Source organism: Mobula hypostoma, chromosome 5 (genome assembly GCF_963921235.1).
Source record: "Mobula hypostoma chromosome 5, sMobHyp1.1, whole genome shotgun sequence".
Taxonomy (NCBI): domain Eukaryota; kingdom Metazoa; phylum Chordata; class Chondrichthyes; order Myliobatiformes; family Myliobatidae; genus Mobula; species Mobula hypostoma.
In genome coordinates this window covers 35,814,342-35,840,740 of record NC_086101.1, presented here as the reverse complement: position 1 = coordinate 35,840,740, position 26,399 = coordinate 35,814,342, and the positions used below count along the sequence as shown (strand labels likewise).

At 44.9% G+C, this 26,399-nt stretch overlaps 1 protein-coding gene across 5 annotated transcripts in view; it reads right to left on the bottom strand.

Moving 5' to 3' along the window:
* nalcn (sodium leak channel, non-selective) overlaps positions 1-26,399 on the bottom strand; it is a 192,635-nt gene that overhangs the window by 121,856 nt on the left and 44,380 nt on the right. For all 5 annotated transcript variants that reach the window (XR_010018015.1, XR_010018016.1, XM_063048375.1 and 2 more), the window contains one exon: positions 17,862-17,948. Coding sequence is in view for 3 of the 5 variants with exons in the window: in XM_063048375.1 (XP_062904445.1) it covers positions 17,862-17,948 (87 nt within the window). In the remaining 2 variants the exon portion in view is untranslated. The remainder of the gene's footprint in view (positions 1-17,861; positions 17,949-26,399) is intronic.

The following is a 26,399-nucleotide window of genomic DNA, read 5'->3' as shown; positions in this document are numbered from 1 at the left end:
CAATGCAGATCTAAAAAAAGTGGCAATTCATATTCACAATAGTGTGTTGCTCCCTCAGTGCCTCACACCGACAGCGTGTCACTCCCTCAGTACCACACACCGATAGTGTGTTGCTCCCTCAGTACCTCACACCGACAGTGTGTCGCTCCCTCAGTACCTCACACCGACAGTGTGTCGCTTCCTCAGTACCACACACCGACAATGTGTCGCTCCCTCAGTACCACACATGACAGTGTGTCCCTCCCTCGTACCACACACCGACAGTGTGTCACTCCCTCAGTGCCTTACACCAACAGTGTCACTCCCTCAGTACCTCACACCCACAGTGTGTCGCTCCCTCAGTACCTCACACCGACAGTGTGTCGCTCCCTCAGTACCTCACACCCACAGTGTGTCGCTCCCTCGGTGCCTCACACCGACAGTGTGCCGCTCCCTCAGCGCCTCACACCGACGGCGTGTCGCTCCCTCAGCGCCTCACACCGACGGCGTGTCGCTCCCTCAGCGCCTCACACCGACGGCGTGTTGCTCCCTCAGCGCCTCACACCGACGGTGTGCCGCTCCCTCAGCGCCTCACACCGACAGTGTGTCACTCCCTCAGCACCTCACACCGACAGTGTGTCGCTCCCTCAGTACCACACACCGACGGTGTGCCGCTCCCTCCGTACCTCACACCGACAGTGTGTCCCTCCCTCAGTACCACACACCGACAGTGTGCCGCTCCCTCCGTACCTCACACCGACAGTGTGCCGCTCCCTCAGTACCTCACACCGACAGTGTGTCGCTCCCTCAGTACCACACACCGACAGTGTGTCCCTCCCTCAGTACCACACACCGACAGTGTGTCACTCCCTCAGCACCTCACACCGACAGTGTGTCGCTCCCTCAGTACCTCACACCGACAGTGTGTCCCTCCCTCAGTACCACACACCGACAGTGTGTCGCTCCCTCAGTACCACACACCGACAGTGTGTCCCTCCCTCAGTACCACACACCGACAGTGTGTCCCTCCCTCAGTACCACACACCGACAGTGTGTCACTCCCTCCGTACCTCACACCGACAGTGTGCCGCTCCCTCCGTACCTCACACCGACAGTGTGCCGCTCCCTCGGTACCACACACCGACAGTGTGCCGCTCCCTCGGTACCACACACCCACAGTGTGCCGCTCCCTCGGTACCACACACCGACAGTGTGCCGCTCCCTCGGTACCACACACCGACAGTGTGTTGCTCCCTCCGTACCTCACACCAACAGTGTGCCGCTCCCTCCGTACCTCACACCGACAGTGTGTCGCTCCCTCAGTACCTCACACCGACAGTGTGTCACTCCCTCGGCACCACACGCCAACAGTGTGTCGCTCCCTCGGTACCACACACTGAGTGTGCTGCTCCTTTATTACTGCACCACAGTCTCAGCTTGAAATGCCAACAATCTATCTCCTTAGGTTCTTGCACCATAGTGTCTATCAACATTGCTCTTCCATTCTGACTGCAACTCTTTATTATACATTATTTTCCTTTGTACTACTTTGAGAGTGGCCAAGGTCCTTGATTAATAAAGGGGATTAGAGTAGAATTAGTGTGAATATTGGTGTACAATGGGCAGCACAACCTCAGTGGGCCAAAGGGCCTGCATCTCAACAACTTTATGACACAACAGTGTCCTGGTTAACGTTCAATCCTTGATGCACATCACTGAAGCATTATTTGATCATTATCACATAGCTGTTTGTTGGAGCTGCTGTGCAGAGGTTGGACAGCGTGTCACACCCTCAGTGCTACACACCGACAAGTTTCCACAAAAAGGAGAGCCTTAAAGACTCTAGAATATCCTGAATACAAGTTTACCTTGCTTATATTGCACCCAAGCTGTACTTGTCAGCATGAATCTGCACACATTCATCATCCAGATTCATCCCTGAAGTGTGCAGATTGGTGGGTTCTGTAAACTGCCCCTAGGGTGTAAAGGAGTGGTCCTGTCCTGAGATTCAACCTGGAGTAACTGCTCAAGTCTCTGAAGCAAGTTTACTAGAAGTGAGATCCGTGATTTTGCACAGGGAGAGCAACGAGAATGGATCCTAGGGCAGTGGTGTGCTCCTCCTGGATGATGTGGGAACTCTAGAAGATCTCCACTCTCCCTGATGACTATATCTATGTGTAAGATCTAGCTGCAGCTCCTTGCAAACTACATTAGGGACAGGAGCTAGAGCTGGATGACCTATGGATTATTCAGAAGAATGAGGAGTTGATAGGACTGCAGGGAGGCAGTGCTGTTTGACAGTGAGGAGAGGGAAAGAGAATCAGCGGACTGCAGCCACTCCTCTCAGTAACCCGTATATTGCTTTGGGTACTGTTGAGGGAGATCAACTTACCAGGGAAAGTCAGAGCGACCAAGTATCTGACAGTGAGCCTGGCTCTGTGGTTCTGAAGGGAAGGAGGGAGTAGAGGAGAGCAGTGATGTTAGGGGATTCCACAGCTAAGGGAACAGACAGGAGATTCTGTGAATGTGAAAGAGAATCCGAGATGGTATGTTGTCTGGGTCAGATACCTCAGATCGAGTCTACAGCATTCTTAAGGGGCTGGGGGGAAAAGCAGCTAAAAGTCTCAGCTTGGTAAAGGGATGATGTCCTGAAGACTGAATTTAAGTAACTGGGAAAGCAAGTGAAAAGCAGGAGCTCAAGGGTAGTAATATCAGGATTGCTGCCTCTGACATGTGCCAGTGAGGGTAAGAATAGGATGATATGGCAGAGAAAGCAAGATCTCCCAGTGGCCACACATTTTAATTCCACGTCCCATTCCCATTCTGACATGCCTATCCACGGCCTCCTCTACTGTAAGGATGAAGCCACACTCAGGTTGGAGGAACACCACCTTATATTCCGTCTGGGTAGCCTCCAACCTGATGGCATGAACATCGACTTCTCTAACTTCCGCTAATGCCCCACCTCCCCCTCGTACCCCATCTGTTACTTATTTTTATACACACATTCTTTCTCTCACTCTCCTTTTTCTCCCTCTGTCCCTCTGAATATACCCCTTGCCCATCCTCTGGGTCCCCCCTCCCCTCCTTGTCTTTCTTCCCAGACCTCCTGTCCCATGATCCTCTCGTATCCCCTTTTGCCTATCACCTGTCCAGCTCTTGGCTCCATCCCTCCCCCTCCTGTCTTCTCCTATCATTTTGGATCTCCCCCTCCCCCTCCAACTTTCAAATCCCTTACTCACTCTTCCTTCAGTTAGTCCTGACGAAGGGTCTCAGCCTGAAATGTCGACTACACCTCTTCCTAGAGATGCTGCCTGGCCTGCTGCGTTCACCAGCAACGCAGCCTAGGAGATTAGCTCACCTTCGGAGTTCTGGGATTTTGTGGCTCTGGAGGCGGGTGGACTTGAGGTCAGTGCCTTTGCAGGAAATCAGTGTGTCATGGGAGATGGAAGATCTCTGTCTGTGTGCTCAGAGCTCTGAAGAAGCGACGCAACGGACTTTTAACATTGTAAATCAGCGAGTTGTTTGTTATGTCTCCCCTCTTGCTGTGAAACTGAAACATCTCTTTTACTCTTAATAGGGACAGAGAGAACCTGTTACATCAAATTACCGGGTGAATTACTTGTCTTTAAGGTACTGCAAGTCTGTGTCTTTATTGATGCTTTGCTGCATGCTTGAGTGCTCGGTGGGGGGGGGGCGTGGGGGGGTACCGATGCTTTTATTTTGCTGGGAGGGGATGGTTGACCATTGCTTTGCTGCTGCTTACATGTGGGAGGGGGGAGGCTGGGAGGGGCTTTGAGGTTCTAACATTTAACTGTCATTCATTCTTTGGGGCACTCTTCTGTTTTTGTGGATGATTGCGAAGAAAAAGAATTTCAGGATGCATTTTGTACACATTTCTCTGACTTTAAGTGTACCTTTGAAGCAAGGAAAGATTGCTGCACCGATGGCAATGATCTTTGTCTTGTCACTGTCCACAGGATTAGCACCAGAAGATTGGAAGATGGCACAAGTTAAACCCATGTTCAACAAAGGCAACAGGGATAATCCTGGAACTTGTAGACCAATGTGTCTTACATCAATGGTGGGCAAACTACTGGATTTGATTCTCAGTGATAGACTTTGAGAATTTGAAGCATAGTTTGATTTTTTTTTCCATACAAAATATCTTCAGTGTTATATATACAAAACAGTGACTAACACAATTACTTCACTACAAATAGAGAATACACATTAAACCAAAATGTTTCCATCTCTATCAGGGGCAGTTACCCCCTGCGGAGCCCAACGTTCCCAGAACGCCTCTAAGGTCACCATGGACTGTGCATGTTCCTTCTCAATATTTACCCGGGCACGAACATACCCCCTAAACATTGCCAGGCAGTCTACCCGGGCAGATCCTCCCGCCACCCGTTTCCAAGACCCACAGATGGCTGATTTCGCCAGCCCCAGGAGCAAGTTGACAAGGGCATCCTCATCCTTCCATGCCCCACTCCTTACTGGATGGCCACATATAAATAGGGTTGGGCTAAAATCCAACTAGAAGGCGAGAAGCAACACAAGCAGATACGCAAAAAGGGGCTGCAGTGTCACACACTCTATGTACATGTGGTACACGGTCTCCCCCAGCCCGCAGAAGTGGCACGCGGCTGGGAGATCCGTGTACAAACTAAAAAATTTATTACAAGGCACCGCTCTATGCAGCACCCTCCACCCCAGATCCCCAAGGTGCATGGGAAGAACTCCCTCATAAAGGGACTTCCATTGGAGACCACCCCCCCCCACCTCCAGGTGGAAAGATCGACCGCCATGGTATGTCGGGACAGTGGAAAAGGGCTAGGAAGTGGAGGGTGTGGAGCAGCAGCCCACAGAAGTATCTCCTACTTGCATCCCTGAACAGAATTGTAGGTGTCGAGGAGACACGGCTCAAGTTGTGTGGACTCTGCTCTCTGATAAGATTGTGGGAGCTGGGCCCAACGAGCAGCTCAGCCCCAGTCGACCCACACACCTGAGCCGCATCGACATCCATTGAGGTAGGGCAAGGGTCGGCCAGGACTCCGTCCTCTGCCAGAGGAGAGGATTCCCGGCTTGAGGCAACTATGAGAGAAGCCGGGTAGACTCCGCAAAGCAGCACGGCTGACGCCCACCGGTGGTAGCCGCATATCTTCGTGAAGACATAGTTTGATTAGGGATAGTCAGCATGGCTTTGTAAGAGACAGGTTGTGCCTCATGAGCCTGACTCAATTCTTCAAGGTTGTGACAAAACAATTTGACAAAGATAGTGTGGTGGATGTGGTGTAGATGGATTTTTGTAAGGCTTTTAACAAGATGTCCCATGACCAGCTTGTTCAGAAAGTCAAGAGGCATGGGATCCAGGAAAATTTAGCTGCATGGATTCAGAATTGGCTTGCCCACAAGAGGCAGAGGGTGGTAGCAGATGGCGCATATTCTGTCTGGAAGTTGGTAACCAGTGATGTTTTGCAGCAATCTGTTCTGGGACCCCTGCTCTTTGTAACTTATAAAAATGACAGATGAGGAAGTGGAAGTAGTATGCTTGCAGACATCACAAAGGTTGGAGGTGTTGTGGACAGTGTAGATTGGGTTGTCATAAGTTACAACTGCTCATTGACTGGAAGCAGACCTTGGTTGGATGATGATAAACTTTGGAAGGATGAACTTGATGCCAGAGTATAAAGTTAATGGCAGGACTCTCAGCAGTGTGGCAGAAAAGAGAGGACTTGAAATCCTAGTTCATAGATCCTTCAAAGTTGCCAAGCAATTTGATAGGATAGTTAAGGTGCATGGTGTGTTAGCCTTTGTTAGTCAGGGGACTGAGTTCAGGATGTTATGTTGCAGCTCTATAAAACTCTGGTTACATCAGACTTAGAGTATCATGTTCAGTTCTGGTTTACAAAAATAGGAAGAATGTGAAAGCTTTAAAAAAAAATGCAGTGCAGATTTACCAGGATGCTACCTGGATTATAGAATGAGAGAAGGTTGAGTGAGCTAGGGCTTATCTCTTTGGCTCAAAGATGGATGGGAGGAGACTTGATAGAGATATACAAGATGGTAAGAGGCACATTTATAGTGGACAGCCAGCACCCTTTTCCCAGAGTGTCAATAGCTAATATGAGAACGCATAATTAGAACCATAGAGCATTACAGCACAAAGGACCTTCAGCCCATCTAGTACATGCTGAGCTGCTATTCTGCCTAGTCCCACTGACCTGCACTATAGCCCTCCATACCCTTTTCATTCATGTACTTATCCAAATTTCTCTGAAATGTTGAAATCAAATGCCATCCACCACTTCTGTTGGCAGCTCATTCCACACTCACACCACCCTTTGAGTGAAGTTCCTCCTCAGGTTCCCCATAAATATTTTACCTTTCACTCCTAACCTATGACCACTAGTTCTAGTCTCACCCATCCTCAGTGGACACAAGCAGCTTGCATTTACCCTGTTTATACCCCTCATTATTTTGTATACCTCTATCTAACCTCTCCTCATTCTCCTATGCTCTCGGGAATAAAGTCCTAATTTATTTGACCTTTCTCTATAACGCAGGTCTTCAGGTCCCACATCTCTTGTAAATTTTCTCTGTACTCTTTCAATTTTATTGATAGCTTTCATATAGGCAGATGACCAGAACTGCACAAAATATTCCAAATCAGGATTTACCAATGTCTGACACAACTTCAACATAATATCCCAACTCCTGTACTTAAGGTGATTAGAGGAAAGTGTGGTGGGTGGGGCAAGAGAGGTCAGAGGTAGACTTTTTTTGTTTTTGAAAAGAAGTGGTAAGTTCATGCAACACACTACCAAGGATGATAGTAGAGGCAGATACTTTAGAGATGTTCAAGACATTCTTGGACAAATCTCCATTTTTCTTTAACCCATGTGGCTATGCGAGAGGGAAGCAGTAGATTCATCTCGGAGTAGGTCAACAGGTCGGCACAACATTGTGGACCGAAGGGCTTGTACTGTGTTGTTCTGAGATTCAAGCCAGCAACCTTCAGACTCCAAAGTAAGAGTGATCCTCGCTGAGTAACACATCACTGTACAGTGTGCAGCTATGTCATTGACACAAGTCCCAATCTATTCGACTTTTCCTATAATTCAGGTCTTCAAGCCCTAGCAACATTCTTTAACTTTTTTCTGTACACTTTCAGTCTTATCAATATCTTTCCTGTAGGTCAGTGACCAGAACTGGGCACAATCCTCCCCACCATCAAGGACATCGTCAAGATGAGGTGCTTGAAGGCGGCAGCCTTCATAACTACAGCTGCAAAAATCCCTGCTGAACCTGGTGACCCTGCGATCTTCATCTCAGATGCCAATATTAGGCCGTCTTTAAGGAGGGTGAAGTCTCACAAGGTGGCAGGTCCCAATGGAGTATCTGGTAAGGCTCTGAAAACTTGTGCCAACCAGCTGGCTGGAGTATTCAAGGATATTTTCAACCTCTCACTGCTACAGTCGGAAATTCCCATCTGCTTCAAAAAGGCAACAATTTTACCAGTGCCTAAGAGTAGTGTGAGCTGCCCTTAATGACTATTGTCCAGTAGCACTCTCATCTACAGTGATGAAATGCTTTGAGAGAGAGGTTGGTCGTGGCTAGAATGAACTCCTGCCTCAACAAGGACCTGGACCCACTGTAGTTTGCCGATTGCCACAATAGGTCTACAGCAGATACAGTCTCAATGGCTCTTCACACAGCCTTAGATCACCTGGACAATACAAACACCTGTGTCAGGATGCTGTCTGTTAACTATAGCTCAACGTTTAGCACCATCATTCCTGATGTCCTGATCAATAAGCTATAGAACCTGGGCTTCTGTACCTCCCTCTGCAATTGGATCCTTGACTTCCTTATTGGAAGAAGGCAATCAGTGCAGATTGGTGATAATATCTTCTCCTTGCTGACAATCAACATTGGCTCATCTCATGGCTGTGTACTTAGTCCACTGCTCTACTCCCTCTATACCCATGACTGTGTGGCTAGGTATAGCTCAAATACCTTCTATGTTTGCTGATGATACAACCATTGTTGGCAGAATCTCAGATGGAGATGAGAGAATACAGGAGCGAGATATACCAGCTACTTGAGTGGTGTTACAGCAACAACCTTGCATTCAAAGATGAAAGAGCTGATTGTAGACTTCAGGAAGGGTAAGACAAGGGAACACGAACCAATCCTCAGAGGGATCAGAAGTGAATTAGAATGAGCAATTTCAAGTTCCTGGGTGTCAAGATATCCGAGGATCAAACCTGGTCTCAACACATCGAAGCAGTTATAAAGGCAGCAAGGCAGTGACTATATTTCATTAGAAGTTTGAACAGATTTGGTTTGTCACCTAAAACACTCAAAAACTTCTACAGATGTTAGAGAGAGCATTCTGACAGGCTGTAACACTGTCTGGTATTAGGGTGGGGGCGGGGGGGGGAGGGAGAGAGACTTTACTACTAGTTGTAAAGTAGTCAACTCCATAGTTCCCAAGACATCTTCAAGGTATGGTGCCTCAGAAAAGCGACATCCATTATTAAGGACCCCATCACCCAGGGCATGCCCTCTTCTCATTATTCTCATCAGGAAGGAGGTACAGAAGCCTGAAGGCACACACTCAGTGATTCAGGAACAGCTTCTTCCCCTCTGCCGTACAATTCCTAAATGGATATTGAACCCATGAACACTATCTCACAAAAAAAATTACTTCTGTTTTTGCACTATTTTAATCTATTTTAATACATATATTCACACTTACTGAAATTGGTTTACTCATTTTTTCTTTCTATATTATCACGTATTGCATTGTACTACTGCTGCTGCTAAGTTAACAAATTTCACAACACATGTTGGTGATACTAAACCTGATTCTGATGGAGAAAATGAGTGGCAGGAGGATCTGTGAACGGGGTGAAGATGACTGGCTGAGGGAAGAGAAGGAAAACATCTTTACTGAGCAAATTGATGTAATCTGGAGTCCAGTGCCCTGGTAGTGGTGGAAGCAGATTCAACAGCAACTTTCAAAAGTGACCACTGGGAAAGTGAAAACATCATTGGGGTCTCTCTCCTTGCAACCTCCCCCCTCCCACCCCGAGTCAGGACATATCAGAAGTGCTGCATACACAGTGCCTACAGTATGGTCAAAGAGCCCTCCCATCTTCAAAGTTTCATCCACGAGAGCTCATGCACAAAGCCTTGCTGACTCCTCCTAGTCAGGCTGCCTATTTAAATGCTGGTAGATCCTGTCCCTCAGAGTAACTTTCCCACCACTGATGTCAGGCTGACCATCCCGTAGTTCCCAGACTGGTCCTTGATACCCTTCTTAAACAATAGAACAAATTTAGTCACTTTCCAGTCTGCAAGAGTGTTACACTGAGGGGAAATTTTAATTTAAAAAACCCCACCCAGGGCCTCAAGATCTGTTGTCAGCCAGGTCTACCCTTCACCCTAACAGGAACATACTGCCCCTGGACTATTCTATAAATGACCAAACTTAATGTGTTTACTTAGACAATATATATCAAAAACACTGAACTTGATGGCCCTTGTTTTGCCAGAATTCAAATTAAAGTTCTAGACATAAAGTTCGAAACATCAAAACGGAAGAATGCTTCAAGCAAACCTGCAATTCAGATTTGATAATTATGAAAGTGTTCCAGGATGCTTGAAAGACATATTTTTATTGCTGCTGGATAAATATCTTCATTTGGACTAAAGTAGTTTAAATGAAACTGCTAGAGTTGTTTTCTTAATGAGCTGACGATCATTGAGTATTCAAGTCCATCAAATGCATGATGTCTTGCTGTGATACACAGAGATGAATGTTTCAAGGGAGGCAGCAAACATTGACAACCTAATTATTGTGATCCACAGCAACAACTCACTTCAACATATCTCTGTCTGTCTGCACTTGAACTCAGGGGCAGAATAGTCAGTGGTCCCGTGGAAGGACTGGTTAAATTCTTGACCAACGTAAAGCCCTTCACCTTCTGACCAGTTGTGGTTGAGCAAGCTGTACTCACACCTCAGATCACAAGGCCGTGGATTCACAACCCACCGCACTGACCCCAGCACAAAATCCAGGCTGACATGCTGCGTAGTACTGAGGGAACACTGCACTGTTTCCAGAAGCAGCGAAACCCGTCTGCGCCTTTCAGTGAATGTACAAGAACCCACAAACCACCTGCAGAGGAGTCAAGTCCATAACAGTAACCTAACAAGATAATCTAGTTATAATCTTGCAGCTCACCAGATATAGCATGGAAACATGCCTTTTGGCCCAATGCATCAAAGATGCCCCCTTAAACTAGTCTCATTTTCTTGAGTTTCACTCAAACCTTCTGAAACTTCCCTATTTCCTTATCCAAATGTCTTTTAAATCGTTATTGTATCTGCCTCAACTATTCTCTCTGGCAGCTCTTCTCATAAATGCACCACCCTCAGCATGAAATTGCCCCTCAGGTCCCTTTTAAACCGTTCCCTTCTCACATTAGAACAATGCCCTCTAGTTTTAGGTTCTGTTTCACTGTGAAAAGACTATGCGCTCGACACAGTCCATGTGCATGATGATTTAATAAAGCTCATTAAGGAGACTGAGTAGTAACCTCTGCTCTAAGGAATAAGGTCCTAGTCTGTCCAACTACTCCTTATAATTCAAGCCTTCGTGTCCTTCTTAGCACCCTTTCCAGCTTAAAGACATCTTTCTTATAGCAGTGACCAAAACTGCACAACAGTACTCGTGTGGCCTCAATAACATCTTGTATCATTTCTTAATGCATGCATTTCTAAATGACAATAAACAAGGACTGAGTGTCCTCATAATCTAAGCTAATCTAAACAACTGCACCATCTTGCTGTGTTCAATAGGCTACCAAAATTCCTACATCTTTTATTTCAAAAATGATTTCTGTGGATATACACTCAGCGGGCACTTTATTAGGTACCTCCTGTAGTTAATAAAGTGACCACTGAATGTCTATTTGTGGGCTTCTGCTAATGTAACCCATCCACTTCAAGGTTAGACATGTGCATTCTAAGATGCTTTTCTCCACACTACTGTTGTTTGAGTTTTTTGTGGCTTCCTGTCAGCTTGAACCAGTCTGGACATTCTCCTCTGACCCTTCTCATTAACAAGGATTTTTGCCCACAGAACTGCCGCTCATTGGATGTTGTTCGTTTGTTTTTTTTTTAAAAAAACACCATTCTCTATAAACTCTGGAAACTGTTGTGTGTGAAAATGCCAGGAGATCCGCTGTTTCTGAGGTACTCAAACCACCCTGTCTAGCACCAACAATCATTCTACGGGCAAAGTCGCTTAGGATCAAATTTATTTCCCATGTTTGGCATGAACAACAATTGAACTTCTTAACCATGTCTGCATGCTTTTATCTGTTGAGTTGCTGCCACGATTGACTTACTCGATATTTGCATTAACGAGGTGTACCTAATAAAGTGGTCACTGAGTGCAAGCTCCTTGGAACCTCCTGAACGTACAAAAGATGCTGTTGATAGAAGGTGGCGGGGTATCCCTACTAAAGGAAGTGTAAGGTGCTCCTTCCTTTTGCTACGATGCAGGTCACCATTGGGCAAGATGTAGCACGTGCTTAACCCCCCTCATCCCACCCTGATCATATGAAGCCATGGGAGTAGGTGGTGGATGGTCATATGAGCAGCTGGTGCATATCACAAGGCCCAGTTATGAAACCACTGACGGCAAGCAGACTATCCATGAAGAGTACTGAGAATAGCCAGGGTCACCCATCTTGTAAAGACACTGCCCAGAAGGCAGCAATGGCAAACCACTTCTGTAGAAAAATTTGCCAAGAACAATCATGGGCATGGAAAGACTGTGCCCACGTCGTATGACATGGTACATAATGAACGAGCTATTGCTAGAAACACGAAGGACTTGCAAAGGTGACTGACTGGAGGAAATGGGTGATGTAAGGAACATGGAACCATAACACCATGTCTACAGCTCAGGGGTGAAAACCTTTTATATTCACCTTTCACGCCGCTGGCAAGAATGCAGAAGGGACTGTCTGAAGAACTGTCTGAAAAATCATTGCAAATCAAACCAATGACATTCTCTAGCCTGATGCTACAGACAGCTACACATTAAGGACTTAACCTGTCATGTCTTCAGTGAAATCGTAGTGGTGTTATTCAGTCAACTGCTCCTGGATTTAGTGATAGCTTCCAGGTACTAAACTTCAAACAGCTTCAATTTCCCTAATGATTATGGGATATTTTGTAATAAAAATAACTTGCCTCTTAGAACATTTCCATACATCTTATTCTCATTGATTTCCACAGATCAATTAATGAAGATTTTGTAGCAAATTGACTTTATTAGAATTCTGCACTCTCAACTCACAAATCTGCAGGAAATTAAGTTTTTGATGTGAAAGAACTGACAGATTTAATTCTTCTGAATGAACCAATGCAGCTTTGAAAACATTAACTCAAAGAAAAAATATTAATTGATGTTATTGTTACAAAATATACGAATGCCAGAAATCATTTAGCTAGTGCCAGCAGATTAGCATTACTATTACTGCATGAATAATTAGCTAAAGAGGGATTGACTGAATATTGTCAAATCTGTCTCTCCTTGCCTTTGCTGAAACTGTAGTTACTGAATTATCCTAGAGTGCAGCAAACACATTTATAGATTTGTCCAATGCTCCACATTTTGACGTGATGTGCCTGTGGTTTAGACAAGTCTTAGATGTTGTGCAGGGAAACCCAGATGCATTAACAGTTTTCAAGACTATTTTCGCTTGATTTGTCAGTTTTGTTAATTTAAAAATACACCTTGTGGGACTTGTCAATGAATTATGGTACTGCTTTAAGTATATATTATACAAGTATAGTCATGTTTTTATAACATTCTTCCATCAACACATCTTATTGTGAAGTAACATCAAATTCTAAGGGTAATGCACACAGCTTTAAAATTATACATTTTGCTCAATTTCGCTTACTGTTACCAGGGATGCAAAATCAATTCAGTTTTAATTGGGTCCTGACGAAGGGTCTCGGCCTGAAACGTTGACTGCGCCTCTTCCTATAGATGCTGCTTGGCCTGCTGCGTTCACCAGCAACTTTTATGTATGTTGCTTGAATTTCCAGCATCTGCAGAATTCCTGTTGTTTCAGTTTTAATTTGACAGCTTATTTCTTCTGTCATTTAATTCTGCTTCTCCCCCCCACCCCCAAAATAAAACACAAATGCAATCCAAGCCTCAAGTCCAGTTCTTATCAGAAACACTTGACATCGTTAATTTTTAAGACAGTTTTCATATGCTGTGGGTTTATGGGCAGTAAGAAAAACCAAAGGCGATACATGTAGCAATGCTTGTTTAGTGAGTTAGTAACAGACTAGGGATTCAGATTCCAGGAATGATCTAGCAACAGAACTTAAGGTTTACAGTGGAAAACTTAAATTGACTATGGCATCATTTGTGTGTGCATAAGAAACAAGCAGGAGACAGCTATTTTCATTGAGACTGTTCTGTTATTCAAGTTCACGGCTAGCCTTCCCCCTTTATTCTCTTGATCTATCCATCTGTTCTAAATGAATTCAGTGACCCAAGTCTCCAGGGGTAGAGATTTCCAAAGGTTCAGCAACATCTCAGTCAAGATATTTCTCATCTCATTCCTAAGTGACTCCATTTTTTCCTCAAATGTCAGTGCAGGTTCTGGACCTCAGCTGCCTGCCCCAGCCTGTCATGCCCTGTAAGAATTCTTCAGTGGGATTACCTCTTAGTTGTCCGAAGTGCAGAGAATTCAGGCCTAGTTGGCCCTGAATCGTCGTGCAGGAAGTCCACCATTCCTGGGACCAATGTAGGGAACCTTTGCTACACACTCACTCCATCGCAAACACTTCCTTTCTCAGGTGGGGAGGCAAAAAAACATTGAAAGGGAACAGACTCCATGTCTGTGCAATGGAACATTGACCTCTGTGCTGAATCAAGCCCTCGATAAGGAAGAATTCCTTTAGTCAGAGGGTAATGAATCTGTAGAATTCTTCGCCACAGACAGCTGTGGAGACCAAGTCATTGGGCATATTTAAAGCGAGGGTTGATAGGTTCTTGATTAATTAGGACAAAGGTTACAGGGAGAAGGCAGAGGAACAGGATTGAGAAGGAAAGTAAATCAGCCACGACTGAACGGCCCAATCCTGCTCTTATGGCAAGACTGTGTAGGGACCAATGTGCAGCTGTTATCTCACATCATGAGCATCCCTCATTTATTTAAAATGGAGTGGAAGCAACTCATCCTTGATCCTGCGTGTCTGTCCGAGGGGGGACAGGTAAATGCTGATGTTTCTTCTTGTAGGGGAGCTGGTGACACTGCTACCTCAGCTGGGAGAGATGCTACTGCCTCACATCCAGCTGGGAGAGATGCTACTGCCTCACATCTCCACTATGCCCAGTTCAAGGCCGACCTCTGTCTCTATCCGTGTGGCGTCTGCACATTGCCCATGTGACTGTGTGAGGTTCCCATGGGTGCTCTGATTTCTTCCCACAAAACCATGGGAGTTGGCAATTTATTGTTTGCTGCAAGTTGTTCCTGGTTTGTAGGCGATTGGTAGTTAATAGGAAAGTGGCAATAAAATGCATCAAGGTAGAATGGAGAATGGTTGATAGTCAGACTGAATGGACTGAAGGACCATTTCCATGCTGAATCCCTTTTCCCCCAAGGAGTGGAGAAAATGGAGTGTTTGCCCCCACAGGCAGAGGTGATTAAAGATCAGCTTTATTTGTCACATGTACATTGAAACATACAGTTAAATGAATTCTTTGCAACAACCACCAATGGTCCAATATGTGCTGGGGGCAGCCCACAAGTGTTGCCATGCTTCCAGCGCAAACATAGCATGTCCACGGCTCACTCACTTTAATCTTTACTACTTTGGAATATGGGAGAAAACCTGAGCACCTGGAGGAAATCCATGCGGTCACAGGGAGAAAGTATAAGCTCCTTACAGACAGCAGTGGAACGAAGTCAAGTTGCAGACACTGTAAAGAATTACTTTAACCTCAATGCTACCGTGCTGCCCTGGGAGAGAGCAGAGAGGAAATGAAGGGGAAGCTGGATAAACAAGAGGGAGAGCAGTGAGAGGAGGTCAATGCCAAGCAGAATTAAGAACACACTGGAGGAGACATTCAGCCCTTCAAAACTGTTCTTTCGTTCAGGAAGATTATGGTTGCTCTGTGATCCAAGATATGAACTAAACTGGAAAAATTCAGTATTATGTGATAACTCCAAGAACATGGTTAAACATTGTATGAAATTGCAAGGGTTGCCAAACTAGCAGTGTTAAGGCGTGAGTATTTATAAATAGCACATCACAACTCAAAATACAAGCAACTAATTGTGTTGCTGGTCAGGAAACACCTCTGGAGAGAAGTCATGGGGCATCACCCTGGTAGAGGAGATAGCAAAACTGCCTCTGGGAATTACTGGGAGGATTCTGAAGATGCATTGTGAAGGCAGCAAACAAAAAAAAAACACCAAGCAACTCACTTATATGTATCCTAATTCTTTTCATAAGCTGATTTAATTTAAAAAAGCAACAAGAAGAGGCAATGAATAATCAGTTGAATAGAATTTCCTTTCTAAGAATAAATTAGATTATAAAATGCTGTTAGATGCCACAGGCTATTCCTCATATCCCAAAGGAAGTCAATTGAATATAACAACACAGTCGCCCAAGAGAATATTTTCACAGATTACAGCAATTTACTTTATTCTGTTTCAGACCTTGCTGATGCGAATGCCTTCACTTTGCCTCAACTTCTCATCTCATCCTACATTTAAATTACAAACGTCAAATGGGAAGCTTTGATTTGCTAGCTTGCTCAAATCTTACTGCAGTTACTCAGGGCTTTGTTGACACGATACAGGTAGTACAGAATCTCTCATTTCCTTCCACAAGTCCCTCTGCTTCTCTTCCTCTTTATGCTACTCCTGAATACCTCCCACTGCAGCTGAGTACATGCAATTGTCTTCATTGGGGGAAATCAGCAGTTTTGCGTGGAATGGGCTGCCGGCAACAGTGGTGGAGACGGATACGATAGGGTCTTTTTAGAGACTTTTGGATAGGTACATGGAGCTTAGAAAAATAGAGGGCTATGGGTAACCCTAGTAATTTCTAAGGTAGGGACATGTTCGGCACAACTTTGTAGGGCAAAGGGCCTGTATTGTGCAGTAGGTTTTCTATGTTTCAACTTATGGGTGTTAACCTACTGGATAACTTGTCATAGATACAATCACAAGGAAAGCACGGCAGTATTTTTACTTTATTAGGAGGCTCAACGTGTCATTGAACTCTAACAAACTTCTACAGATGTACTGTTGAAAGTATTCTAACTCAGGGGTCCCCAACCTTTTTTGCACCGTGGACCGGCCGACCGGGATGGGGGGAGGGGGGGCTGTTCTAGTAGGGTTAAACTCACCTCAACATGTCTTTTGCAGTTAGGGTTGCCAACTTTCTCACTCCCAAATAAGGGACAAAAGTAGCAAGTTAAATACAGGACAGTGTTTACCCTGAGAAAGACTACATGACCATGAAGCCTTGCGCGGGCACCTGTGTGCGCACGCATGACGTGCGCGTATGTGCTGATTTCCTCCCCCCCCACAAATCAGGTTTGACTTGATCTTCCCAACTACACTGTACATACATTACTTCTACTTTATATAGGCTGTGTAATTATCATATCATTCCTGCTTTTACTATATGTTCGTGTTATTTTAAGTTTTATGCGTTATTTGGAATGATTTGGTAGGTTATTTTTTGGGTCTGGAAATGCTCAAAAATTTTTCCCATCTAAATTAATGGTAACTGCTTCTTCGCTTTACGCCATTTCGGCACGAAAGGTTTCATAGGAACGTTCTACCTTAGCGGGGAATATACGGGACAAGGGCGGTCCCATTATGGAACAAACCAATTTAGCCCAATATACGGGATGTTCCAGCTAATACGGGACAGTTGGCAACCCTATGTTTAATTTTAACAGTGTGTGACAGGGAATGAGGAAAGGTGCAGCTGACTCATATCGTTTTCTCGCGGCCCGGTACCACATGCTTTGCAGCCCGGTACCGGTCGGTGGTTGGGGACCGCTGTTCTAACTGATTGCATCAGTCTGGTACAGCAATTCACATATGTAGGATTGCAAGAAGCTGCAAGGAGTAGTGGGCTCTGCCTAATACATCACGGGCACATCCCTTCCCACCAATGGTAGTATCTACAGTAGGCACTGCATCCAGGAGGTAAATGCTACGAAGAGCCCCATCACCTAGCTATCCCATTTTCTCATTGCTACCATAGAGTAGGAGATACAGAAGCCTAAAGCCCCATACCACCAGACTCAAGAACAGCTATTACCTTCAAACATTCAGTTCTTGAAACAACCAGCACAACCCTAATCACTACCAAGCAGCAACATGACCACTTTGATCACCTTGGACTAAAATCAATTTTTTTGGTTCTTAATGATCTTTCTTATATTAGAAAGTATATAATTTGTATTTTTTTTGTTGTGAATGTTGTGTATCTGATGCTATGTGCCTGAGACGCCTCTGCAAGCAAGTCTTTCATTGTACCTATATATACATGCATTTCTGCACATGGTAATAACTTGACTAACTTTGATTGCCTGCTCCAACACCTCGCAATGTGGGTTAGGATATGCTTTGACCAAAGTTTTTATTAAGAAACTACACTGAAGTTGGTGTACAAATCCAAGTCACTGAGGGCTACAGACTTCATTCGAAAGGCCTTAACTCTTAGGAGAAACGTCAACATCCTCTAACCATACCAGCCACTCTTTTGCCCCCCCCCCCCTCACCCACATCCCAACATACCTGCAGGTAGGCAGGAGCTCTGCCCTGAGGCTTGTTGACATCCACTGCCACGAGCTGCCAGCCTCCAGCGGCGTCTTCATGGAACATCTGCCACAAGAAAACACACTTACAACAGAGCCACTGAAGATCCCCGCGGACCACAGATTCAATGGCTACCACATAGTTCTATGTAGGACTGTTAAGGTGGGAAAGGTGTGATCTTGCGGAATGATTCCGGGAATGAAGGACACCAGTTCTAAAGGACAGACTGAAAAGTCGGAGGTGTGATCCTTAGAGGAGACATGGTTAAGAGGAGGTTAATGGAGGTAATCACAATCAGCAAGGATTCTAATAAAGTAATGGAAACTGTTTACAATGAGGACAACAGAATGGTGTAGCTGGTAGTGCTGCTGCCTCACAGCTCCAGAGAACCTAGTTCAATCCTGACCTCTTGTGCTGTGTGGAACATAGAACAGTACAGCAGTACAAGCTCTTTAGCCATCTAAGTTGTGCTGACCTTTTAACCTACTCCACAATCAATCTAACCCTTTCCTCCCACATAGTCCTCCATTTTTCTTTCTTTCATTTGCCTAAGTGTCTCTTAAAAAGTCCCTTTTGAATTTCGTTTCCAGTACTCTAGAAATAAATGCTAACATTGCATTTCCACAACAGCCTTCCTCACTGTTCACTACACCCCCAATCTTGGTGTCATCTGCAAATTAGTCGATCCAGTTAACCATATTATCACCGAAATCGTTGATATTGATGACAAAGAACAACTGACCTGACACTCATCCCTGCAACACTTTACTAGTCACAGGCCTCAAGTCAGAGAGGCAACCATTTGCAATCACTCTCTGGCTTCTCCCATAAAGCCAATGTCTAATCCAATCCTCATCTTGAATGCCGAGTGACAGAACCTTTGTGACCAACCTCCCATGCAGGACCCAGTCAAATGCCTTGCTAATATCCACGTAGAGAACATCCACTGCCTTGCCTTCATCCACTTTCCTGGTAACTTCCTCAAAAAAATCTGTAAAATTGTTTAGACGTGATGTACTACACACAAAGTCATGCTAAATATCTTTAATCAGTCCATGTCTATCCAAATACTTACATATCCGATCCCTTAGGGTAGCTTCCAAAAACTTTTCCACAACTGATGACAGACTCAAAGGCCTATAATTTCCTGGTTTCTGTTTATACCTTTTCTTAAACAGTGGAATAACAATGGCTATCCTCCAATCCTCCGGTACCTCTCCTGTCGCTAAGGATGATTTAAATATCTCTGCGAGAGCCCAGCAATTTCTGCACTTGCCTCCCGTAGGGTCCAAGGGATCCACCTCGTCAGGCCCAGGGGAATTATCCACCCAGATTCACCTCAGGACAGTAAATACCTTCTCTAATCTGTATAGAGTCCATGAAATTAATGTCACGTTGCCTCACTTCTATAGACTCTGTGTCCATCTCCTGGGGAAATACAGATGCAAAAACTTTATTTAAGATCTCCCCCATTTCTTTTGCCTCCACACAAAAATTACTATTCAGTCTTCCGGAGGACCAATTTTGCTCCTTGGAATCCTTTTGTTCTTAACATATCTTTAGAATCCCTCAGGACTCTCCTTCACTCGGTCTGCTAGGGCAATTTCATGCCTTCTTTTAGCCCTCATGATTTCTATAAGTGTCCTTTTGCATTTTTTATACTCCACAGGCACCTCACTTGTTTCTACCAGCCTATATCTGCTATACACCTCTTCTCTTTCTTAACCAGGGCCTCAATATGCCTTGAAAACCAATATCTTTACCTTTTATTCACCTCATTTAAGTCGTCTTTCATTACAAAGAGAAAAGCCCTAGCTCAGTCAACCTTTCCCCATAAGACATGTTTTCTAACCCAGACAGCATCCTGGTACATCTCCTCTGCACCCTCTCTAAAGCTTCTACGTCCTTCCTATAATGGGTGATCAGAACTGAACATAGTACTCCAAGCGTGGTCTAACCAGAGTTTTATAAAACTGCAACATTACCTTGGGATTCTTGAACCTGATCCTGTGACTAATGAAGGCCAACATAACATACATCATCTTAACCACCTTATCAACTTGTGTGACAACCTAGAGGGACGCAAGTTGGAATGTTCTCACTGTGACTGTGAGAGTTGCTTCTCGGTGATCCGGTTTCCTCTGATATGTTGAAAATGTGATGGATGTGGTAAGTTACCTCAGTGCGTGGAGGGATGCCAGAATTTGTGGGGGTGAGTTTGGTACAAATGTGGGAAGAATAAAAGGGGTTAGGGTAGGATTCACGTGGGCCCATCATCGGTCGTGATCAACCATGATATTGTGTGCCAGCGATACACAAGCCAGGACAGTACAATACAATACAGAAAGCAAGCTGTTGCCCTTGCAGCAGGCATCCCCTCTCCAAACAGCTGATTAATCCAAAGGAACGGTATGGACCAGTTTGGCACCAGTGGTATCACAAGAGTTGCCGGTCAATGTTGAACTCCATGTAGGACTGCCTTAAGAGCTCCAGCTCCATATTTTTCCCCCTCAGTGTTTACTGCCAAAGCCTTCCCCATGAGTGGGTATAGCAAGGCAGCGGAGGTTTGAGATTAAAAGTTTTTCTTCTCCTAGATAAGTGGCCAACTGTGACTGACTAGCCTCATCTGCTCAAAGCAACTGGTTTTAAGACGCTGCCTTTGTTCCTCCTGTCAGCAGAAATGGTTCTGCTGGGCTTAGTAGCTAAACTACCTCCCCCCAGCTATGACAACTTTAAGGAAGCAGGATTTATGTAGAAATTAGTGCTTGATGGTTAGTGCAGATGCAGTGGTCTGAGGCACTTGATTCCATTTGTGTAACTATGGCTACAAGGGTAGTGGTACTACTTTGAAAGCACTTTTAAAAGCCAGTAATGCACGGTGACCAAATGATCTTCTCCTGTGGGAAATTATTATGTCATGGAGTAACTTAATCATCTGAACTATTATTTTAATGTGCTTCAATGCACTTCGACAACAGTATGTTGTGCTGAGGGCCAGGAGCAGTGGAAGTGGTAGGTGGAAGGATTGTTAGATATTAGACCCAAGCCTTCCAGGGATACAAGTTGTCTCATGCCATTATTTCAAGAACTGCAAGTTCTCTGAACCTAATACTGACCCCTCATACATTATCACTGAAACACTAACTAATCATCAGCATCCCAGACATTCTCTTCCATCCCCCACAGAACAAAAATCAAGAAGATACAAAAGCCTGAGACTCATAAGAACATGGATAAAAGAAAAGTGGAGGGCTATGTGGGGAGGAAGGGTTAGGTTTGATCTTGGAGCAAGTCAAAAGGTTGGTGCAACACTGTGGGCTGAAGGATCGAGTCTGTGCTGTGTTCTATGGAAGTACGTACTACTAGGCCCAAGGGCAGCTTCTATCCCAAACTATTGAACAGACCTCCTGTATGATAGGATGAAGTCTTGACTTCACAATCTATCTTGTTATGGCTTTACACCTTATAGTCATATAGTCATAGTCATACTTTACTGATCCCAGGGGAAATTGTTTTTTGTTACAGTTGCACCATAAATAATTAAATAGTAATAAAACCATAAATAGTTAAATAGTAATATGTAAATTATGCCAGGAAATAAGTCCAGGACCAGCCTATTGGCTCAGGGTGTCTGACCCTCCAAGGGAGGAGTTGTAAAGTTTGATGGCCACTGGCAGGAATGACTTCCTATGACGCTCTGTGCTGCATCTCGGAGGAATGAGTCTCTGGCTGAATGTACTCCTGTGCCCACCCGGTACATTATGTAGTGGATGGAGACATTGTCCAAGATGGCATGCAACTTCGACAGCATCCTCTTTTCAGACACCACTGTGAGAGAGTCCCGTTCCATCCCCACAACATCACTGGCCTTACGAATGAGTTTGTTGATTCTGTTAGCATCTGCTACCCTCAGCCTGCTGTCCCAGCACACAACAGCAAACATGATCGCACTGGCCACCACATACTCGTACTTATTGCCTGCCTGCTCTTTTTCCTGTAACTGTAACACTTTGTTCTGCATTGTTACTGCTTTACCTTAAGACTATAAATCACAAGAGCAGAATTAGGCCATTTGGTCCGTTGAGTCAGCTCTGCCATTCCATCATGGCTGACTTATTATCCCCCTCAACCTCATTCTCCTGCCTTCTGCCCATAACCTTTGGCACTCTTACTAATCAAGAACCTATCAGCCTCTACTTTAAATATTCCCAATGACTTGGCATCCACAGTAGTCTATGGCAATGAATCCCACAGATTTACTACCCTCTAAAGAAATTCCTTGTCATCTCTGTTCTAATGAATGTCCATGTATTCTGAGGCTGTCCCCTCGGGTCCTAGACTCCGAACTAATCCACTCTAACGAGGTCTTTCAATATTCAATAGGTTTCAATGAGATAACCCTTCACTCTTCTAAACTCCAGCAAGTACAGGCCCAGAGCCAAACACTCCTCCACTTCATTCCCAGAATCATTCTCGTGAACCTCCTCTGGACCCACTCCAATGCTAGCACACCTGTTTTTACATAAGGGGCCCAAAACTGTTCATCATACTCCAAGTGCAGTTGGACCAATGCCTTATGAAGCCTCAGCACCACCTTTTTATTGAGATACAGCATGGAATAGGCCCTTCCGGCCCTTCGAGCTATGCCGCCCAGCAATCCCTGGATTTAATCCTAGTCTAATCATGGGAGAATGACCAATTAACCTACCAACCAGTACATCTTTGGACTTTAGGAGGAAACCCGTGCGATCACAGGGAGAATATACAAACTTCTTACAGGCAGCAGTGTGAAGTTAATTTAGAATTTCATTTCTAGTACTCTAGAAATAAATGCTAACATTGCATTTCCTCACCACTGACTCAACCTGCACGAAGACTCCCAAGTCCCTTTGCACTTCCGATTTTTGAATTTTCTCCCAGTTTAGAAAATTGTTGATGCCTTTATTCCTTCTACTAAAGTGAATGACCATACACTATATTGTACCTGCCACTTTTTTTCCCCACTCTGCCAATCTGTTCAAGACCTTCTGCAGACTCCCTACTTCCTCAACACTACATGCCCCTCCATTTTTCTATCATCCCCAAACTTGGCCACTAAGTTATCAATTCAGTCATTTAAATCACTGACATATAAACTGAAAAAAAAGTGACCCAACACCAACACCACTAGTCACTGGCAGCCAATCAGAAAAGACCCCCTTCATTCCCACTCTTTGCCTTCTGCTAGTCAGCCAATCTTCTATCCATGTTAGTATCTTTCCTGTAATACCATCGGATCTTATCTTATTAATCAGCTTAATATGTGGCCCCTTGTCAAAGGCCTTCTGAAAATCAAAGTAAACAACATCCATTGACTCGTCTATCCTGCCTGTAATTTCATAAAAGAATTCCAACATATTTGTCAGGCAAATATTTCCCCTTGAGACCATGCTGACTTAGGGCTTTTATCAATTGCCTCCAAGTACCCTGAAACCTTATCCTTAATAATGGACTCCAACATCTTCCCAACTATTGAAGTCAGACTAACTAGCCTATAATTTCCTTTTTTTTTCCCCCCAGCCCCTCTCCCTTCTTGAGATCTTCTAGTCTCCACAACCATTCCATAATCTAGTGATTCTTGAAAGATCATACTAATGCATGCACAATCTCTTCATCCATCTTGGGGTGTAGCCCATCTGATCCAAGTGGCTTATCTACCTTCAGAACTTTCAGCTTCCCAAGTACCTGCCCCTTAGTAGGTTACTACATTCACTTCTGCCTGAAACACTTAAATTTCTGGCACACTGATGCAAAATATGCCATTTCTTTGTCCCCCACTACTTGCTCTCCAGCATCATTTTCCAGTGACCCAATATCCACTCTTGACTCTCTTTTACTCTTTGTACATCTGGGAAAAAAAAGTTTTGTGTTCTCTTATATTATTGGTTAGCTTACCTTTACATTTCATTTTCTTCTCTCCTTATGGCACTTTTTAGTTGCCTTCTCTTGGCATTTAAAAGCTTCCCAATCCTCTAACTTCCTACTAATTCTTGCTATATTAAATGCCCTCTTTTTTCCTTTTATGTTGTCTTTGACTTCCCTTGATAGCCACAGATGCATCATCCTCCCTTTAAAATATTTCATCGTTGGGATGCATTTATCTTGTGCCTTCCAAATTACTCCCAGAAACTCCAGTCACCGCTGTCTGCATTCATCCCTGCAAGTGTTCCCTTCCATCATTATTACAGTATAATATATGGGGTGCCATGGTAGCACAGTGGTTAGCACACCGCTTTACAGTACAGGCCACCTGGGTTCAATTCCTGTTGCTACCTGTAAAGAGTTTATACAACACTCACAACACGCTGGAGGAACTCAGCAGGTCGGGCAGCATCCGCGAGACGATGAGTCAACGTCTCGGGCTGGAACCCTTCGTCAGGACTGAAAAGGGAAGGGGCAGAGGCCCTATAAAGAAGGTGGGGGGAGGGTGGGAAGGAGAAGGCTGGTAGGTTCCAGGTGAAAAACCAGTAAGGGGAAAGATAAAGGGTTGGGGGAGGGGAAGCTGGGAAGTAATAGGCAGAAAAGGTGAAGAAGGAATAAGGGAAAATGCAATGGGTAGCAGAAGGAGGTGGAACCATGAGGGAGGTGATAGGCAGCTGGGGGAGGGGGCAGAGTGAATTAAGGATAGAGGAAGGGAAGGGGAGGGAATTACCATCCCTTTGGTAAATTGGAGAATTCTACGTTCATACCAAGGGGCTGGAGACTACCTAGACGGTAATGAGGTGTTGCTCCTCCAACCTGAGTTTAGCCTCATCATGGCAGTACAGGAGGCCACGTATGGACATATCTGAATGGGAATGGGAAGCAGAGTTGAAGTGGGTGGCTATCGGGAGATCCTGTCTGTTATGGCGGATGGAGCGGAGGTGCTCGACGAAGCGGTCCCCCAATCTGCGTCGGGTTTCACTGATGTAGAGGAGGCTGCACCGGGAGCACCGGATGAAATAGATGACCCCAATAGACTCACAAGTGAAGTGTTGCCTCACCTGGAAGGACTGTTTGGGGCCCTGAATGGTGGCAAGAGAGGTGGTGTAGGGACAGGTGTAGCCAGGTGGGAGATCCGTGGGGAGGGACGTATGGATAAGGGAGTCGCAGAGGGACCGATCCCTGCAGAAAGCGGAGAGGGGTGGAGAGGAAAGGATGTGCTTAGTGGTGGGGTCCTGTTGAAGGTGGCAGAAGTTGCGGAGGATAATGTGCTGGATCTGAAGGAGTTTATACGTTCTTCCCGTGACCGCATGGATTTCCGCCAGATGCTCCAGTTTCCTCCCACAGTCCAAAGATTAACTGGTTGGTAGGTTAATTGGTGATTGCAAATTGTTCCATGAGAAAATTGGAGGATGGCTGGGCAGTGTGGCTTTAAACAAAAGAAGGGTCTACTCTACGCTCTACCTCCATAAATAAATAAATGAATAAATAAGCTAATATTTTGTTTAGTAGTCTGGGACATCCTGACGGGAAGGGGTTTTAGCAATGACTGTCTCGTTTGTCTGAGATGTTGTGCCAACCAAGACTTCTGCATTTTGTTATCCTTGTGGTGCCATGCAAGAGGGATAGTGTTGGAGACTGGAGGACATACAAGAATCTTCACTACTATCAGCGCACCAGCTTGGATCAGACGATGGCTCTGGGCAAGCCAATCATCATTGGCAGGATTTGTATCAATCTTTGCACATCCTCCTATGGAGCCAAGGCATCGTTTATTCTAGTCTTGTGAATAATCTCCGTTCTGAACAAGAGTTTATATGCCAATGCCAAGTCAAAAACACATCTATTCTTCTTAGGATGTGAGAAGCTACAATTCATACTCTTGTTCATTAAATGCAGTTCATTATAGCACAATCAATGAATCTAATTTGAATCTCAGAACTAATCCAACTTCCAGTTAAAAAAAGTTAATTCCGTGGAGTTACAATTTAATTGAATGCCCATGAAGAGGCCGATCAGGCCGGTGGCCGGAATGTATCCAGCTAGATGGGCTTAGATCTTTCAGTCATCTCACCACTGATGCTTCCACTGTCCCCTTGCATCAACATCAGACAGCAGTCACACTTCTAATCATGGAAGCAGACCACTCGGCCCTCCATGTACACAATAACCAGGGATTACGCAATCATATTAATCCCATCTTCCAGCTCTTGGCCCATAGCTTTCTGTACCGGTGTGATTCATCAAGTCATCTCTTAAATGTTGTGACTCTGCTTCCACCATTCTCTGGGTGAAGGTGGTCCCCTACCTTAAATATGTGTCGTCTAATCTTAATCATCTCTGATATGGAAATAAGTTCTCTGCAGTTTACCCTATTCATAACCCTCAATTTTGCATATCTCAATCATATTCCCTCAACTGCCTCTGCTCCAGGGAGAACAGACCCTGCCACTGCGGTCTGTCCTCATAACTGAAATGCTCCATGCCAGCAACATCTTGGTAAATCTCCTCTGCATCCTCTCCAGAGATGTCACATCCTTCCTATGGTGTGGTGAC